The 19,931-nt window shown below is 40.4% G+C and overlaps 1 protein-coding gene across 1 annotated transcript in view; it reads right to left on the bottom strand.

Annotated features, from left to right (window-relative positions):
- Positions 1 to 1,987: 1,987 nt before the first annotated feature.
- The window catches only part of HSD17B12 (hydroxysteroid 17-beta dehydrogenase 12), a 114,189-nt gene continuing 96,245 nt past the window's right edge, over positions 1,988 to 19,931 (bottom strand). Inside the window, exons 8-11 of the mRNA XM_061610825.1 lie at positions 13,236 to 13,317; positions 10,121 to 10,186; positions 4,450 to 4,599; positions 1,988 to 3,524 (exon numbers count right to left, since the gene is read on the bottom strand). Of these exons, the coding sequence (XP_061466809.1) occupies positions 3,420 to 3,524; positions 4,450 to 4,599; positions 10,121 to 10,186; positions 13,236 to 13,317 (403 nt within the window). The 3' untranslated portion in view covers positions 1,988 to 3,419. The remainder of the gene's footprint in view (positions 3,525 to 4,449; positions 4,600 to 10,120; positions 10,187 to 13,235; positions 13,318 to 19,931) is intronic.

The raw sequence follows: 19,931 nt of genomic DNA, 5'->3' as shown, positions 1-19,931 counted from the left end.
AAGCTACACTTCAGATAACATAGATGGTGAGATTCCTTGTTTGGTTAGGGAGAGGATGCCAAAGGAGGTTTAACCCTTATAATGCACCCCTTTGTGGTGATTTTGATGTTTCAAATAATTCTGGTCCTTGTCTTAATGGCCCTTGTAATATAGATCCGATCTCAAATGGCACAGTTACACCAAATGGAAATCAGCAATAGAGCCCTGGGGCAAGACCGTAACTGAGGTGTGAAAGGACATCTGTATAAGTATGCCTTTCAACTGGGGGGAGTGTTACAGCTTGGCTAAACCCATTTTGGTTCAAGTGGAATCCAGGAGGTGGAAGGCTAAGAGCTATAACTCCCACCCCCCACTCTCACCCCCCCACCTGATGGTATGGCTGGTGATGCGTTCCAGAGGTTTTGTGCGAAGAAAAACAAGGGCAGAGTAAAGAAAAGCTACTACATAAATGTTCTGCATAAATGTTATCTTATTCTTTGGCAGATTTCCCCCCACCCACAGTGAATTCCATTGTTGGTTAGAAAGAGCCTTAGTTTTTTCAGGGTCAGTTAGAAATATACATGCAGATACACACACAATCACCAGATGCCCAGACCCCCTCCTTTGCAGGAGGTGGAGAGAGGAAAAAGTCTTTTAAAACAAGGCTTGAAAAGAGGGACTGCAAGGACAGAACCAAGGAGAGACTATGGGTCTCAGTGCAAAACCTTGAGACCAAGAGATTCATTCCTGGATTTGGATAACAGCTCTTTCACATAGCTCCAGCAGAAATTCACATAGCTTCAACTGTATTCAGTTGCCCACTCAGGACTTAGAAGAGGTAATCTTTCTCTCTTACCTGTCACTCTTTATAGTAATAGGGTTCTTTGATCTCTTTAGTTTAAAGTTATGAATGGGTTAGGATTAATGATTAATGCTACCATGCACCCAGTAATTTTGTAATGCTATTCTTTTCTTAATCAATACATAATCAATATGCAAAAACATTCTTTTAAAGAGCTATAAAGCTATAAAGGTTCATAACGTTTTAATAGTTTAGTAGGAAACCAGATCTTTTTCTCTTTGGAACTGACTTCCATCACCGTGCTGGTTTGTTTGGAACCATTTGTACCCAAAACAACTGATAACACTGTGCTGAATATCTCGGTACCTCTAGGATGTAGAAAGAATTGCAGAATGGCTGGGATGTTTGGGTCACTGTGAAAGTGCTTTCATGTGAAGTGCTGAACACTGCCAAATTCATTAGAACACCAAATGAGGAATTCAAAAGCATGTTGCTTTAATCTAACAGACACTTCACATCAGATTGAATAAAAAATTACTAGTTTAAGGGACATTATATCTGGAATCAGTGAAAGTAACGTGGATCTCTTTTCCTGGCTCACTTCCTGGTTACCCAACTGGGGGTGGGTGAAATATTTGTTGTTTGGTCTTTCATATTTTGCCATGATATCTCTAGTAATGTGTTGTTTCACCTATTACTTCATGCTTTTCCATTTTATGTAAACCTCAGACTACGGTAAAGGCGGACCCAGGCTATACTATGGATGCGCTGGAACACCTCACCTTCAGGGAAGCAGTAAATGAAGCCTATGGTCTTCATAAGATGTAGTGATGGTGCAGATTGGCTCTCTATGGTCGCAATAAGCACCAAAAGGTGGATTGTTGGCGTGGAAAATATGAATGCCTCAAGTAGCAACCCCAAATTGATCTAAACTATCCCCTTGTAGGCTTATGAGTGTTCTAAAATGCATCTCTCCTTAGCCTTTCCTTTAGGCTTGAGCTAAGTATATGTTGATTCTTTGTAAAGTACTGGCATTTAGAATCTGCTGAAGTTGCCTTGTGTATCTAGCACATAGGCAAAGAATGTGTTCCCTGCAGAGACGCATTTAATCCTGAAAAGAACAAACATGTTTGTTCTTTTCCAATAAGTCATGAAGGGTGTCAAAGGGTGTGTGTGATAACTTTAAGGACAGGAAGACAGGAAGAGTGAAAACGCACCTTTTGTTCTTTTATTACCTCTGTATTACAACTTTGTTTGATGACTCTATCTTTCATCTGTTTACTGTTCACCGTGCCCTAGTGGTCTATAAATTGTTGCTTCTTCCTAAATAAAGTTGTCCATCTGACCATTGCTGTCTCCCAGTTGGACCAAGAGCTGCTTTGTGCGGGTGGAACCTTTGGCCAAAGATCTCATTGTGTGTAAATGTGTTTTCCTTCCTAAGTTAGCTTCAGGGTCCAATCCAGCTCGTGCCTTACCAGGGGAAGGAGGCACAGTGAGATTGATATTGAATCTCACCCAACAGTGCAGGAAAGCCCTGTTGTATGAACACATTGCTGAATCCAAGCTATAGTCATTTAAGGATAATCACTATCGGGGTAGCCAGCAATGTTTGTTACTGCAGCCTGTAGCATTTTTCTTCCAGCATTTTGATATAACCCACCTCCCGCAAGATACCATTTTACTAAAGGATTAGTAAGCAAAAGTATTGCCAGCACATGAAATCTATACAACTATCACATTAAAACCTTTCATCAAGTAGACTGCAACAATTTCACATTTACTGTCCTTTAAGTAGGGCAGTAGTTGCATCTGCAAACACATTTTTTTCAGTTCAATTTTATCATGCCTGAAAAATTGTCACCATCCCCTAAATCACCCAAAGAATAAAATAGGTGGTCAACTGTTGACCATATGTTGTTGGACTCCATCTCCCATCAGTCCCAGCCAGCATGGCCAATGGTCAGTGATGAAAGTTGTAATTCAGCAGCACTGGGAGGACCAGAGGTTAGTCACCTGGATTAAGATTACTATCTCCCCCTTCCCGCAACACCACCAAATGGTTCAAAGGAGATCAACTACAAGACAGTAGAATGCCTGAAGATATCCATGCTAACAAGACAAGATCTTATGGCCATTGTTTGATAAGAGGAAAAACGTGTCCAAATCCACTCATAGTAAGTATCACTGCATGATTTCTTGCAGTGTAAAAATCAATGAACGATGATAGATTTTTAATGAAAAAAATACTGCATGGATCAGTTCAACACCAATGTTGGTGCTGTTCTCTATCATCAACAACAACAGTGATCTCTTTCAAGTTCAGACAAATTTCTCTGACTGACATAATTTCCCAAACCCTACTGGTGTTAAGTACATTTTAGTAAAGCTAGTAATTACAAGTATCAGTTATTGTTCAAGTCACATCTACAGCACATCTAAAACAATGGTGCAGAACAGCAAACAAAATCTGCAGGTAGCTGTTTGCCTTTTCCATGCTCTTCACTGAATTTTCTCTTAATTCACACTCATCTCTGGTCCCAAAATAGTAACCCATTCAAAAGAATTTTAAGACATGACAAATATTTGGTTCTTAAACACAGATGCAAAACTACCAAGAATTTTGTCATGATTATGCAATTCAGTTTTCTTTTAGTTTCTTCAAATGATAAGCTCTTCCTTTCACGAACATATCTACCACGATCTTTGTGTAAAGCCACCAGGGCAGCAACCTGCTACACCAAACCTAAAAAATGGAGGAAGAAAAAGTTTCATTATCAAATCTCTAAATACCAAAATTTCAAAGTGCTCATTGAGGGCAACCAAAGTACAACACTAATTCTCAGATATTAACATAACAAAAGAACATAAGAGCCCTGCTGGATCAGGTCAACGGCTGATCTAGTCAAATATCTTGTTCTCACAGTAGCCTATCAAATTCCTCGAGGAAGTCCGCAAGCAGGTTCTGATATCTTAAAACAGGGTTGGGGAGCTTGGCTAACTTGCGCTACCAGGGATTTAAATTTGGCCCATGAGGCCATATTCCCCACACCACAGCCATCTGCCCCATGCCTGACAGCATCCATCAGGAAGTGTGTTCCCAATGGTGTATTGGCAGCAAGGGAAGACTTCAGCTGCATGAAAGAGTTCCCTATGAGGAACTTACTCCTGCAGCCAATATCTGCAAAAAGCAAGCTTCAGCTCTCCTGCCCATCAGGATCAGGTGTGCAGGGCTTGCAAAGCACTTTGTGCAGAGGTTCCCCATCGGCTGCTGACAGTCAGCTGGCTATCAGGTGGAAACTGCCATGCAAAATGTTTTGCCAGCACTATGCTTAGCACTTCCTAAAGCACCTAGCATAGGACTGGCAAAGCCCTTTGTGCTGGAGTTACCAAGTAACCAACAGGCAGGTGGCTGTCATGTACTTGGGAACAGCTGCACAGATAATTTTGACAGTGTGTAGAACAGCCCACCTGTTGATCATCTGATGTCATAATAACATTGTGTGAATGACAGGTGGGTTGCCCCACCACTTGTCAAAGTTGGCAAAGGGTGGGGCCAGATAAGGTTCTGCCTTGCAGAGTCAAAAAGGTTCCCCATTCTGTTCTAAAGTCATAATTTTCTCTTCCCAAATACCAAACATACTGAGCAATCAACTTTGAACAATACATACCACAAAGGCATGAGCTGGGCATCCAGAAGTTTGGGACTCAAGGCCAATGGTGTTGAGGGCATATTTTACATACCCTTCAGGAGTAGGCCTAAAGGTGGATGATTTACGGAGCTTAGACAATTTTGTAACTACAAAATATGGTTGAACACTCTGAAAAGAAAAGAGATAGCATGTTTCTAAAAGATGGCTTCTTGGATGGTTAATACATGAAGAAACAAAGATCATGACAAATATGAAATGAACCAATATGCAAACCTTTCCCTACAGATGATTTAACATTAGAAATTTTATCACATTTTGCTTTTCAGACAGACCTCACAAAGTAGTTTACATAAAATCAGTAAATCATGATATGTAAATTCTTCTCCAGACACAGCTACCAGTTCTTTACTGACATTCTACTCCATCCCCTCTATCTATCTAGCTAGCTATCTCTGCTAAAATAGCCACCAGAAAACTTTGTATCAGATAACAATTGACAGGGATATGGTGCTTTTCTTCCAAAGAATCACATATGTGCTGCCAGCTGCTTGCTTGCTCTCCCCCCCACCAACCCAGTGACTCCAAATCAGCAGAAAGGGCTTGAGGGCAGGGGGAGTCATGAGGTAGTAACTGTCTGCCTAGCTCAGGTATTCTGGTTTCTGCTGCTGGTTTGTAAAAGCTGTGACAGACCTGTCGTAACTAGGCCCCTATGGAAATATAATCATTTAGGTAGTTAAAAATCAATAGTTGCTATAGATTTCCAGGAAATTTATTTAAACTGTTGAAATAACATATTTTGATCTTGCTTATAGCTAGAAACGAGAATTTTCAAATACATACTGGTTTAGTTTGACTCTGATTTGAGTATGCAAGATGCTACTCAGAGGTATGACACAATGAGAGCTTATACAGTTCGAAGTGGCTTGATATGGGCACTGACCTATCTTTGATTTCCATTGCAGACAGTAGCCTCTTTTTCATTAATACTAAACCATGGTTTAATGCTATGAGCATGAGTTGGAACAATCCCAAGTGAAGCCTCAGGCTTGCATGCTCGCTGCCCTCTCCAATCCTCCTCCTGCAGAGGCACGACAATGACTTTGTCAATGTTTACTTTCACTTTCTCAGAATTTTGGCTTCTTGTATTGTCCAAACTGGGGATTGTGGTTCATGGCAAGCTCTGTGCAGAATCAAAACAACCAACTTTAAACTACAAGTTATGAAACTGGCTTGTTTAACTAAGCAGAGTTTGTACTAAACCATGACCCCCAGTTTGCATGACAAAACAAGCCGAGATACAGGAAAACAAAGGAAACACTGCCAAAGTCATTTCCCCAGCTATGCTGAAAGAGCAGAGGGAAAGAGATGAGCACGTGAGCCTGAGGCTTCGCTTGGGATTGTTTTAGCTCACACAGGTAACACAAGATCATCTGCTGGAATATCACTATTCCTCAATGATGAAGCTGAGGTTATCATACTTTGGACACATCATGAGAAGACATGATTCACTAGAAAAGACAATAATGTTGGGAAAAACAGGAGTAGAAAAAGAGGAAGACCAAACAAGAGATGGATTGATTATATAAAGGAAGCCACAGACCTGAACTTACAAGATCTGAACAGGGTGGTTCATGACAGATGCTTTTGGAGGTTGCTGATTCATAGGGTTGCCATAAGTCGTAATCGACTTGAAGGCACATAACAACAACAACATTCCCCAAGTTAGCGAGGCTCATGTGACAACAAGAAGCTGAACCTTTAGTGTCATTGGCCCTGCCCTGTGAAATGCTCTGCCAATAGAGATTGAGCAGATACCTTCTATTCTAATTTTGGATGCCTGCTGGAAACGGTATCCTTCTGCAGTAGTTCTTTAATTTCTCATTTTAAATTTTTATATGGTTTTGTTCTGTTTGTGTATGTTGTAAACGGCTTTGATTTTTTAAAAAACAAATGGTGGTATATAACTATTTTTATAAAACACGCAGCTCTATTTCTCCCTTTCATCCTCCTCAGGTGAGGCTGTTAACGTGCTAAACCGTTGCCTGACCGCGATAATGGACTGGATGGGAGCTAACAGACTGAAGCTCAATCCAGACAAGACTGAGACGCTGTTGGTGAGTGCCTTCTCTGCTCAGATGGTGGATGTTCATCCTGTTCTTGATGGGGTTACACTCCCCTTGAAGGAACAGGTTCGTAGCTTGTGAGTTCTTTTCGATCCTTCCCTGTCTCTTGAGGCCCAGGTGGCCTCGGTGGCACGGAATGCTTTTTACCATCTTCGATTGGTAGCCCAGCTACGTCCCTATCTGGACAGTGATGACCTCGCTTCAGTTGTTCATGCTCTGGTAACTTCTAGATTGGACTACTGCAACGCGCTCTACGTGGGGCTGCCCTTGAAGACTGTTCGGAAACTACAGCTAGTCCAGAATGCAGCGGCCAGATTGTTGACGCGGACCAGAAGGTCCGCTCATATAACACCTGTTCTGGCCCGTCTGCACTGGCTTCCTATTTGTTTCCGGGCTAGATTCAAAGTGCTGGTTTTGACCTATAAAGCCCTACACGGCATGGGACCGCAATACCTGGTGGAACGTCTCTCCCAATATGAACCTACCCGTACACTACGCTCAACATCTAAGGCCCTCCTCCGAGTACCATCCCATCGAGAGGCTCGGAGGGTGATGACTAGAACCAGGGCCTTTTCAGTAGTGGCCCCCGAACTGTGGAACAGTCTCCCTGATGAGGTGCGCCTGGCGCCGACGCTACTATCTTTTCGGCGCCAGGTGAAAACCTTTTTATACTCCCAGGCATTTTAAAGTGTATTTTAAACAGCATTTCCGTATTTTGGATGTTGTTTGGTTTGTTATTGTTTTTTTTATTATTATTATTATTTATTGTATTTATATATTGTGCTTGTTTTTATCTTTTTGTACACCGCCCAGAGAGACTTCGGGCTTAGGGCGGTATATAAATTAAACTAAATAAATAAATAAAATAAATATAAACCACTTTGTGAGGTCTGCCTGGAAATGAGTTAATCTAAGCCATTTATCAACCAACCAACCAACCAACCAACCAACCAACCAACCAACCAACCAACCAACCAACCAACCAACCAACGTTTAGTATTATATGCAAACTGCTCCAGTATTTAGAACAGTCTTCATTTTGTGTTGCTCAATTACAACAGTGGGTGGCGCCAAAGGATGAACTATTGGCAATTGAACTAAATGTAGTACAGCCATAGCACACAGATTTTGGTCTCAAAACTGGGCTAAGGCTGCAATCCAGTACACACTTACCTGGGAGTAAGTTCCATTGAACCCAATGGAGCTTACTTCTGAGTATAGATGTATTGAACTGCTGCCTTTGTCTGTGACATGCTTTAGTGCTAAACCTTTCTATGCTGCCTTTCCCCAATTAAATATTGTATTCATTAGTCTTCTAAGGTACATTACATTTTCCCCAAAGTAAAGTAAAGCCCTGCATTTAGCAATGCTATCTAATTTTAAAAAATGGGTAACATTAAAAACATGGAAATATAACAGTTATGAGTAAGGATGCTTGAGGAATTAGCACGCAATGCGAATTCCATTCCAAAATACACATTTAAATGTAAATTTTCAAGCACATAAAAACAAAGTTGCAAATTAATTAAGAAATGAACTGGAACAGATCAATGAAAACATGCAAAAGTGATGTGGACCCAAGACTGACCCATCCATCCCTAAATGTGAGCAAAATTAGCTCCTTTTCTTGAGTGTACTATATGTCAAACACATCTGACAAGAATAGTGGAAATATTTATAGGTCTAAGAGAAATGAGCAGTTAAAAGGCACATGCCTGAGAAAAAAATTGTCTTTTGGACAAGGCTGCAAGTAATTTTAAATAATTGCTTTATGTAATGTTTATTACATACTATTTTATTTTTAAAATGTCTAGCCCACTCTTCACCCTGATAAATTCCAGGAACAATGATGACAACTACTACCACCACATTACAAATATCTTTATATAACAATAAAACTGAGAGGCAACAAAGCAGACAGGGGCTATACAATGTCTGAGCAAAGAACAATGTATCGCGCCCTGGTACTGAAAAGATTGTGCTGTTGGCGCAGATTGAACTTCCACGGAGATAATATATTTCAAATATGGGGTAACACCACAGGAAAGGCCTTCTCCTTTGTAAGGAACTTCACCCACTGATGGTACTCTGAGAAGGGCTTCACCTGAAAATCTGAATGCTCAGATAGGCTGATATGGAATGAGGTGTTCTTTCAGGTACTTTTGGTCCTAAGCTGTTTAGAGCTTTAAAGGTAAACACCAACACCTTGAATTGGGCTCAGAAGCATGGAGTGCCTTCTCACAGGCTCACCAACATAAGCAGTAATCAGCGTCTAAAAATTGTGTTTCCACTTATGAACTCATGGATGAAGCTTGAGTTTTCACACACCCCATGAAGTACAGGAGCCTGTCACAAGCTTTATGAACAGACCTATCCAATCGAATATAGCCAAGAAGTAGCTCTTCAATGAAATATGCTAAGAAAACATCTGCTACACTGGACTCTTCCCACAAAATGGAACTTCTTCGTTTTAAAAATGTGTATTCTTAATAAAAGATACTCAAAGCAGTTCACATCATAAAAACAGCATCAAGCAACACACACAGACACATCCAGCAGTGGACTGAGCAGGAAGTGGGACCACTGAGAACAGAAAGTGGCTAACGGCTGCTGCTGAGAGAAGACTGGGAAGCAGAATGGCTAAGGTAAATTAAAGAATCCTTGGAGAGAGAGATTGGGGAGTGTAGGTGGAAGAAAGGGGTTACGCTGGCACACACACTTAGCCTCAGAGATGGGGGGGCACAAGCAAATCCTGAGCATCCTCTCTGCTCCTTGGCTCTATCTGGGCTGAAGGGGAGATCTGGGCAGCCTCACAAATAAGAATAATTTTTTAAAGGAGGTGGCAGTGAAGCAGGAGCCAAGAAAGGCAAGCACGCTGGCTGCCAGGAAGGCAGGGGGAAAGCATCCTTTCCTTGCAGCCTTGCTTCTTTTTGCTTCACAAAAAGCCTCTCTCGTTCTGAGCAAGGGCGTTGTCAGCAGCGGTAGCGTAAGAAGACGGGAAAGTAATCCTCTCTTCTTCCTGGTAGCTCAATCCTCAGTCTACTTCAGCATCTGCCATGTGTTTTATAGGCAGACGCCTGCCCTCAGCATGCCTGAAAGATGCTCTGCTGCTTCAGCAAAAGTGCTCCCTCTTGTTCGGAGCAAGGGAGAGGTGTCTGCGGCGGCAGTGGGGAGCAGACAGCATTCAGGGAGTGAAGACTTTTTAAAAAAAAATAATTAATAATTCATTTCTTTACTGTTCGTGGTCTCCTTGGATTACTGCACAGTCCCCTTGGGGGTCACGGCCCCCAGGTTGGGAACCACTGATCTAGTATATACCAATAGCATACAAAAATGGGTCACAGAAAAGCACAGTAAAAGCAACTAAATGTAAGAAGCTGCTCCAACTTAACTAAAAGCTCTCTCAAAAAAAATCTCCCCTGGGCTTTCACATCTCTGCTCTTAGTCAATACCCACTAAGCCTCAGCTGTTGCTACATTTTTGAATGAATTGACTGTCACCATTACCTTTGTTGCCAAGTTAATTACACAATAGCAGAGCTATCTGAATGGAACAATTCCACTCACCTGAAAAATGATACCCTTGTTTCTATATTCTATATTGAGACCTTGAGAGAAGAAATCCACAAACACCTAAAGATGTGCAATAGGAAAGTGTTAGGAATGTACTATACGCAGATGAATTTATAGTACAATTTATACATGTTGTTCAAAAAAGGCTAAACATCACCTAATCCTACAAACATGGTATTCTAAGCAGAGCACTGTGTATATGGGAAGAAAATTACACAAGGGGACTGGTACCAAGTCATGGCTTATCAGGAAGAGGATGCTAGTGTAGATGCTTTCCTTTCTCCACAGCTCCCAGAATTATATACTTCGTTAGGTCTTTAAATATTTTTATCCTGAACAGCTAAAATGTATTCGTAGCCATCAATTTGTGTTCAAACTATATTCACATCTACCACTATCAGATGGTAGATGGTAAGATGTTTTAAAAGATGTTTTTAAAGATTTTTAAGATGTTTTATAGATGTTTTTAGTGTGTTATTGTTTGTTTGCCACCCTGGGCTCCTTAATAATGAACAAATTAATAAATTGAATAAATAAACAGAGCAGAAATGGCTGAGTAAGTATTATGTCTTAAATATATACATATATGCCACAATTCCCTAGAAACTTAACATTCAATTTTTGGAGAATCTCAGATTTTAGAGATTATTGTCTGGTAGCATTATGAGGATGGCACAGGCTTGCGTGCTGTCCTCAACATTCTCCTCTTCCAAGGTAGCTACAAGATCAGAAGCTTCCCACTTCTGTTTCAGATTAAACACAGGTTAGCATTTTGTCTGATTCCTAAACTATTATTAACCTTAACTAAGGGGAGTTGAAACAAGCCATCTTCATAAACTATAGTTTAAAATTAGCTTGTTTCAACTAAACTCAGTTAAGAATTGCTACAATTTGTTTTGCATGATACAGCAAGTTATGGTTAATCTCAACTGGAAGCAAAAGTTTCTTAACTCCTCATAGTTAGTGATGGAAGAGGAAGTGTGTGAGCCCAAGGCTCACTGCAGCTTGTCTTAGTAACACTAAATTATGGTGTACTGTTATGTCCAAACCACTGGGGCTCCTTCTGGGAGGTATGATGGGAGATAAATTCAATAAGTAAATAAGCAAGTAAATACTGGCTGAAATATTTTCCTGAGAAGGGGCTAAATAAGGTTCCTAGTGATCAGATACAGGGCTTTCATGTCTGGCATAGTCACAGGACAAAGAGCTAACTGACCCAAAATAAATAATTCAAAATACAAAAAAAGAAAGAAATGCAGAGCGATTCCAAAATACACATGGATTTCACTTCCAGAGTTTATGCAAAACACAGGGCTTATCCAGCAAAGTAGTTCTGCTAGTGCAAGGACTTGTTTGCGCAACAGAACTTCTCCTTCCTCGAGTGCCCCTGGAGTCCCCCTAAATCTGTTCTGGGACTTCCTCCAATCTTCTGGAAAAGAACTGGTGAGAGGAAAAGGAGGGAAAGTTTCATTGCGCAAGACAGAAATTCTTGCTCTAGTGGGAGCACTTTGATACTAGCCACAGAATTTGGATTGCTTTGAAAAATAATTTGACCTAATTTAGCACAAAACTTACAAAGCATGGTGGAAGTCAGTATCATATACCTTGTATGTGTGGAAGAGGAAATGCTAAAACAAAAATAAATGCACTAAACTTTGAATCGTCTATTATTTGGTTTTCTCAAGAAAATCATCTTACTTACGGCACAATCTTATGCATGTTTGCTTAGAATTAATTCCCACTATGATCAATGCGATTTACTCAGAGGTAAATATGTATACAATTTCAACCATAATCAATATTTAGATTTTTTGTTATTTATAACAGAAAAAGAATCTCAGCTATAAAACTTCAAACTTTTTTGTTTTAATTTTAAATAGATATACTATACTTTTGGGTGCTGTATAAGTACCAGAAAGAAGCTTGTTAAAAGGGAAAGAGATGGGCAGATGAGGACTGGGGAAGGAGTGGTAAATATGTCAGTAGGGTAAGGAATTGGATTACCAGGGCACCACAATTATTGCTTTGGGGCAATATTATTGTCAAAGACTCCAGAATGGATTATTTTACTTTTAATGTGCTATTTTAAAAAAGTCTCTTTCAAAACTAAGCCCAATGCCTATAACCCATATACTTCTCACAGGTTTCACCAGTATCTAACTTGGGACAGGATATCTGGTGGAACTCTTTTCCCTGTACAGATCCAGCCAATCTTTATATTCATTGGAAGTAGCCCTGCTGGCTGTGCAATGGCTAGCATGGAGGTAGGCCTTTTCCATGGTGACACTGGCCCTCTAGAACACTCTCCCCTGTGCAATCTGAGAGGCATCAACTGTGATGTGTTTGAGATGCCTATTAAAAAGTTGTTTGTCCTGTTTATTTGCAGACTGCACTGCTACGTATTTTAGTGTTGACAGTACACATTTTGTTTTATTTGTGTTTTAGCTCTGTGGTTTTATGGTTTTTAGTTTGTAAACTGCTTAGGTTTTTTATACTAAGTGGTCTATAAATTGTTCAAGCAAATGAATAAACAGATGAAACACTTCTAAAAACCGCTCTACTGTCTCCTGCTCTAAACATCTGAGATATGAACAAGTTCATTTGCTAAACTGGCTTACAAAATAGAATAACTACCTATCAGATACCTCTTGGTTAACATTTGTAACTTCTGGTAGGAGCTGTACACAATATCTGGAGGGTACCATGTTAGCTGCCCCTGGTATATATAACTGAACGAGGATAATATACTGCCCCAAGACTTATACCCCTTTAATAATAAAGTTCCCCAATTTTATTTCATATATAAAAACATGCACTCACTATTCACAAAGCTGAAATCTCTTGAAACTAAGCTGCAAAGAAAGGGATTCCAGATATGACTACATCATTTCTTAACTGGTGTTTCATACAAGATTTCAGATTTTTAAAAAATTGTTTCATGCTGGTTTTATGCACATTGTAGTTGCTTCTTTGCTGGGCTTTCTGAATTTTTTTTGGTTTTAAGGGATTTTATTGTAAATTATATTTTCTATTCTATTGTCTATGGAAACCATGCAGAGAGGTTGGTGGGATGGATGGTACATAAAATGCAGCAAATAAATAAAGTTACCTTCGTTGCTGAATAAAGGGTCAGGAATGGAGATGGGTGAATCCCAGCAAAAGAGGAAATATTCACTATAACTCCCTTGGACCTAAACAGGTAAAGAGAACATATCAAGTCAACCACTAGAAACAGAAGAAATGAAACAGATTATTATAGAACCCAGAAGGTGATATGTCATGTAGTGTTAAGCATTAAACGTTCTATCAGTGCAAGGATTTCTGCTTGTACAATGGAATATTCTCCCCCCTCATCCCCCCATGCACCTCCTAAATCCGTTCTAGGGGTTCCCCCAACCCTCTGAAGCAGAGTTGGAAAGGGGGTCAAGTGCATGTGGAGGGAAACGAGGGGAGAAGTCCCGTTGCACAAGCAGAAACCCTTGTGCTGATGGGATGTAATTGTTGAATACTGCCCCAAGTTTGGTTTACAAATACTATTTTCAAGGCAGGCTTCCAAAGCGACTCGAGTCATACAAAGGGGATTTTCAGCCTCCTTCTGGTCCTGTGCTCCCCCTGAAGATACCCCTAGCAGGACCATTTTGAGTGGTATTCCATGTAACACTAGCTTCAGGCTTTTGGAGATTTGGGCAAGGCTCTCTCAGTCAGATGTCTAATCAGGTACAGCCAAGAATCACTTTAAAACAGAGCATACGGAACACAGAATTGTTTTACAGAGCCCCTGATATAGATTTTTATCAAAAGACTGTTGCCAAGAAAGCATACTACTCTGCCATTTTGAGTGTTTCCCCCTCACCTTGACTAACAGTCTATATTTTGCCTGAAAAGGTGAGCCAATATAGGACTAGTCACTAAGGGCAACAAACTTGCAAATGCACCTAGTTTCTCTCTATTGACATCAACAGAGTGGCCACTATATTCTATTTAGCAGGCACAGGACTCTGTAAGGTGTATGTGCCTTATTCTCGGTAAGTTAACATCTAATCATGACTTATAGCATATCCATTGATTAGCCTCCTAGAGCCCTAAAGAAGGAACATACCATAGAGGAAACGTAGTGAAAATCACTGGTGGATCAATACATTAGCACCAATCAAGGTTAGGGACCTCACCCAAAAGGATATACACAAGCCCTTTTTTGAACTCCTTGTTACTGGTTGTACTCTCGTCTCACAGATGCACAAGGATGAGGGTTCTACACGTTCTTTCTAGGTTTATATCTAAACAGAGTCTAATATGCCAAACTCTGTCCTCAACGGAGTTCTGTTATTGAGTGCCGATGACTGGCTAGAAAAAGAAATCCTACCCAAGTTACTCCTTGGGGCTAAGGATGTATTAGGAAATATAATAATACAGTTCCACAGCAGAAAATCAAAATATATTACTTTTTCTGGTTCAGAGTAGAAATACAAGTAGGTGTTGTATTTCAATGGCTAGTAGTAGCCATTGCAGAAATTGTGCATATATGATTATATATGTGGCCTTAGCCAGTAACTTAAAAGTTAAATAGTGAAGCAGCCATATATTGCTGGCCAAAGCCAGGACATAATATTCAAGCAAGCTCTATCTTTTATCACATGGGCTAGATAGGCAAATAGCTAGCATTAACTGGTAACAAAAGGGTTACAGCAGCACATAGCTGGCTCTAACAGATTTATAACAATTCACTACCTAGTAAGGCAATCAGTGTACAGTGCCTTAAATATGTAAGCATTTATTAAGAATAGTGTTATATGCTTCTTGTAAACAGCCGTATCCATTTATTATTTGTATAAACAGCCTTACCATCATAGAATCATAGAATAGTAGAGTTGGAAGGGGCCTATAAGGCCATCAAGTCCAATCCCCTGCACAATGCAGGAATCCAAATCAAAGCATTTCCAACAGATGGCTGTACAGCTGCCTCTTGAAGGCCTCCAGTGTTGGAAAACCCACTACCTCTTTAGGTAATTGGTTCCATTGTCGTATGGCTCTAACAGTTAGGACGTTTTTCCTGATGTCGTCGAAATATGGCTTCCTGCAACTTGAGCCCATTATTCCGTGTCCTGTACTCTGGGACGATCGAGAAGAGATACCGGCCCTCCTCTATGTAACAACCTTTCATGTACTTGAAGAGTGCTATCATATCTCCCTTCAGTCTTCTCTTCTCCAGGTTAAACATGCCCAGTTCTTTCAGTCTCTCCTCATAGGGCTTTGTTTCCAGTCCCCTGATCATCCTTGTTGCCCTCCTCTGAACCTGTTCCAGTTTGTCGGCACCCTTCTTGAAGTACAGAGACCAGAACTGGACGCAGTATTCAAGATGAGGGCTAATCTGTGCTGAATAGAGGGGAACTAGTACTTCATGTGATTTGGAAACTATACTTCTGTTAATACAGCCTAATATAGCATTTGCCTTTTTTGCAGCCACATTACACTGTTGGCTCATATTCTGCTTCTGATCAAAGACAATTCCAAGATCCTTCTCACATGTCGTATGGCTGAGCCAAGTACCCCCCATCTTATAGCTATGCATTTGGTTTCTTTTTCCTAAGAGCAGAACTTTGCATTTATCCCTGTTGAATTTCATTCTGTTGTTTTCAGCCCAATGCTCCAGCCTATCAAGGTCCCTTTGAATTTTGTTTCTGTCTTCCACAGTATTAGCCCCCAATTTTGTATCATCTGCAAATTTGATAAGCATGCTCTGTACCTGCTCATTCAAGTCGTTAATCAAAATGTTGAAGAGCACTGGGCCCACGACCGAGCCCTGTGGTACCCCACTCGTTACTTCTGCCCAGTTTGAGAAGGAACCATTGATAAGCACTCCTTGAGAACGATTCTGGAGCCAACTGTAGATCCACCTGATAGTTGTTCCATTCAGCCCACATTTAGCTAGCTTGCAAATCAGAATATCATGGGGCACTTTGTCAAAAGCTTTGCTGAAGTTGAGATATATTATGTCCACAGCATTCCCACATTGTACCAGGGAGGTTACCCAATCAAAAAATGAGATAAGATTAGTTTGGCAGGATTTGTTCTTCATAAATCCGTGTTGGCTCCTAGTAATCACTACATTGCTTTCAAGGTGCTTACAGATTGACCGCTTTATAATCTGCTCCAGAGTTTTTCCAGGGATTGATGTTAGGCTGACTGGTCTGTAGTTCCACGGTTCCTCCTTTTTGCCCTTTTTGAAGATAGGGACAACATTAGCTCTCCTCCAGTCATCTGGCACTTCACCAGTCCTCCATGATTTTGCAAAGATAATAGACAGCAGTTCTGAGAGTTCTTCAGCCAGTTCCTTCAATACTCTAGGATGCAGTTTATCGGGCCCTGGAGATTTGAACTCGTTCAAAGTGATTAGGTATCCCTTGACCATTTGTCTATCAATCTCAAGCTCCAATTCTGCGCCTTCTACTTCATGTTTCCCAGGAGGGTCATAGACCCTTTTTGGGGAGAAGACTGAGCCAAAGTAGGAATTGAGCACTTCTGCCTTTTCTTTGTCATCTGTTATCATTTTGCCATCCTCATTGAGTGGCTGTGCCACCATTTCTTTTCTCTGTCTTTTACTATGGACATACCTGAAGAAAGCTTTTTTGTTGCTTTTAGCATCCCTCGCTAACCTCAGCTCATTCTCAGCTTTAGCCTTCTTGACACCATCCCAGCAATTCCGTAATACCTGCCTGTACTCTTCCTTTGTGGCCTGGCCTTCTTTCCACTTCCTTTTTTGTTTTCAGGTCATCTCTAAGCTTTTTGTGAAGCCACATTGGCTTCTCCTGCTGTTCCCCCCTTTTTTCCTTGTTGGAATTACTTGCCATTGTGCTTTTAGAATTTCCTTTTTTAGAAACTCCCACCCATCTTGGACTCCTTTTCTCATTAGGGTTGCTTGCCATGGAACGGTACTTACAATTGTTCTGAGTTTATTAAAATCAGCTTTCCTGAAGTCCAGGGTGCGCGTATGGCTACTCTCAGCTTTTGCTTCTGTTAAAATCAAGAATTCAAGTATGGTGTGGTCACTTTCCCCCAGAGTTCCCGTAACTGCCACTTCATCCACCAAATCACCTCTATTGGTTAGAATCAAGTCCAGGATAGCTGATCCTCTGGTTGCTTCCTCCACTTTCTGTAGGAGGAAGTTATCTCCAACACAAGTCAGAAATTTCTTGGAGGGGCCGTGTTTGGCAGAATTTGTCTCTCAGCAGATATCGGGATAATTAAAGTCCTCCATTACTACTACATCATGCCTCCTTGAAACACTGGCAATTTACTTTTCAAAAGTTACATAATTTTAGCTTCTAGTGACAGTTCTAGTTTAATTTGTTCTGCCATCCAACTATTTGCCTTTTTCCGCGGTCCATGGTATCTGCAAAGCTCTCCTCCAGCACATTTCAAATGAGTGGATTTTTCTCTTACCACTTTTTTCACTATCCAACTTTCACATTCATATGCTTATTTTTAACATGGTACCTCCCACCTGCAGTTATTACCACTACTAGAATACGAAACTTAAAAATGTCCTGCCCAAATTTTAGTTGGATTAATACATTAAAAAAAACTTTTGTTCACCTGATGTAATGTTACATTCCTAGTTGCTGCAAAATTTCCCCTAAGTCTAGGGACTTAATGCATTCTCCAACAAAGACAAAGTGGGGCAACAGCATGATCAGATTCAATGCCAAAGCAGAACATTTTCCACACAACAATGCGTACATTCAAATGTTTTTCCTTTGTAGAAGTCAAGGATACACCTTAATTCAAAGAAAGGTTAGAGATAAGAGTTATAAGATCAACCACAGCAGCTTGGAAGATTTTGCTCAGCCATCAGGCAGGTAGGGTAAGGCTGAAGGAAGGTGAGATAGATTGGACAATAGCTTGGAAATGAAAGTCAGCAAGCGGTATCTTCACACATAGAATTCTACAATACATTCTTTAGCTTTCTCTAATCAGATTTGTCTAACATGAATTCAAAAAGTGACTGGCTGAACACACCCTCATACCTCATCAGCATTCTACCTTAAGCAATATTGTAGAAAAACATGCTATATTTAGCTCTCCCATTGTTGTTATGGCAACCCTCGTCTGCCTCTGCTCTATGTAAAGTGGTAAAAAGCAAGCTGCCATTGTGATACAATTAACTTGGGGGGGGGCAATAGTTTAATGTTTGGTTTGATTTGAATTGGGTACCATTGCTCTAGGCAAAGATTGTGCTGTTGTGCTAAATAGTGTACTTCCTATATTTGTGCACTATGGCCATGGATATAGTATACACAGAAGTGATGAATTTGGCTTTATGCAGAATGTAAGTAACCTTACCACAGAATGTTGATCTTTCTTATTAAGAGGTTTGGAATATTTTCTAGCCCCTGGGGAAAGACTGCACAGTATTCTATTTCTCAAGGAGTGTCAGTCTGTTCTAGCAACCAACTACCTGCATAATATGCTGCTTATGAGTGGTCAGAGTGGTCTCTGCTGACCTTAAAACAGACTATGAAGACATTTTTATTTCAGTGCACTTTCTGGTAACCACAGTATACTGCTATTTTTATATTTGGAATCTTTATGTATTTGATTGTTTTATGTTGCAACTATTAATTGTTTTTAATAATCAATTTCTCTCTATTTTACAGGTGACATTAATTTAATACAACTGTAGTTTTATTATACCATACAGAGTTGGCTGACAGACGGGATTATTTTCAATGTGTATATGTGAAATTCTGATTGATGAAATATTAGACCACCTATTTATGGTTGCAATGTATTTGGTGTTTAGTGATACATAAAACTTTTTGTTTTTCAATACTTGTGGCTATAAAACATTTTATAAAATTAAGGGTACATATTAATTTTATTATTTGACACTATATATATTATATACCAAACTGGGTGGGAGGTTTTTTGCATGAATGATTGAAGTCAAGCCTACCTTCCCCAGGCAAAGTCACACGTGGAGTATCAGCCGAAGCTGACAAAAGGCAACCTAGTAACTACCACCTGAGCATCCAGAGTAAATTATGTATTAAGGAATACCCCTATGCTACGCATCAACTTCTTCAAGGGCAGTACAGCCCCATCCAGGGCAGGTTGAACCACCTCATCTAGGTCTCTAGTGTTCTTAACTAATAATATCTCCATCTGGTTGAATTCAATTTCAGCTTAACTTGTATAGATGTGAAAGTTGGACAGATAGCAATGGAACCACTGAAGAGTGGGTATCACATATATCCACCCCTGCCGGCCTGCCCAGAAGCACATCATGGTTGATGGTTCTGAAAACTATTGAGAGATCCAGGAGAATCAGCAGGTTAGCACTTCCCCTGTCCATCTCTCAGCAAGCCTCCCACCACGGCAGTTGGTTCCAAAACAAGGCCTAAAACCAGCCTGGAATAGATCCAAATAATCAGGATTATTCAGAAGACTTTGGAGCAGAGATGCAACTGCATACTTGAACACGTTACTAAAGGTATGAAGGACTGGATACAAAGCAACAGAGTTAATCATGTCAGGATCAAAGGTAGATCACTAAGTTCCTCCTTCAGAAGTTTGGGAAACCCACTCTCTAAGGAACGCACTGAGACTCTGAGACTCAGTTAGAAATGCCACTTTAAGTATCCAAGATGTGCAAGGTTCAAGCATACACGTGGTTAATTTCATTTTTCTGAGGGGTCTGCCCACATTGTTAGGGGAACAGTCTACAAGGTATCCATTAAGCTTGGTTAGCAGCAGCACAGCATCCTCAAATCTTGTTTGATTTTTTTTTGAAGTGGAATCCAAGTTG

The sequence above is a fragment of the Rhineura floridana genome, chromosome 2 (assembly GCF_030035675.1).
Source record: "Rhineura floridana isolate rRhiFlo1 chromosome 2, rRhiFlo1.hap2, whole genome shotgun sequence".
NCBI lineage: Eukaryota > Metazoa > Chordata > Lepidosauria > Squamata > Rhineuridae > Rhineura > Rhineura floridana.
This window is presented reverse-complemented; position numbering and strand designations above follow the sequence as displayed.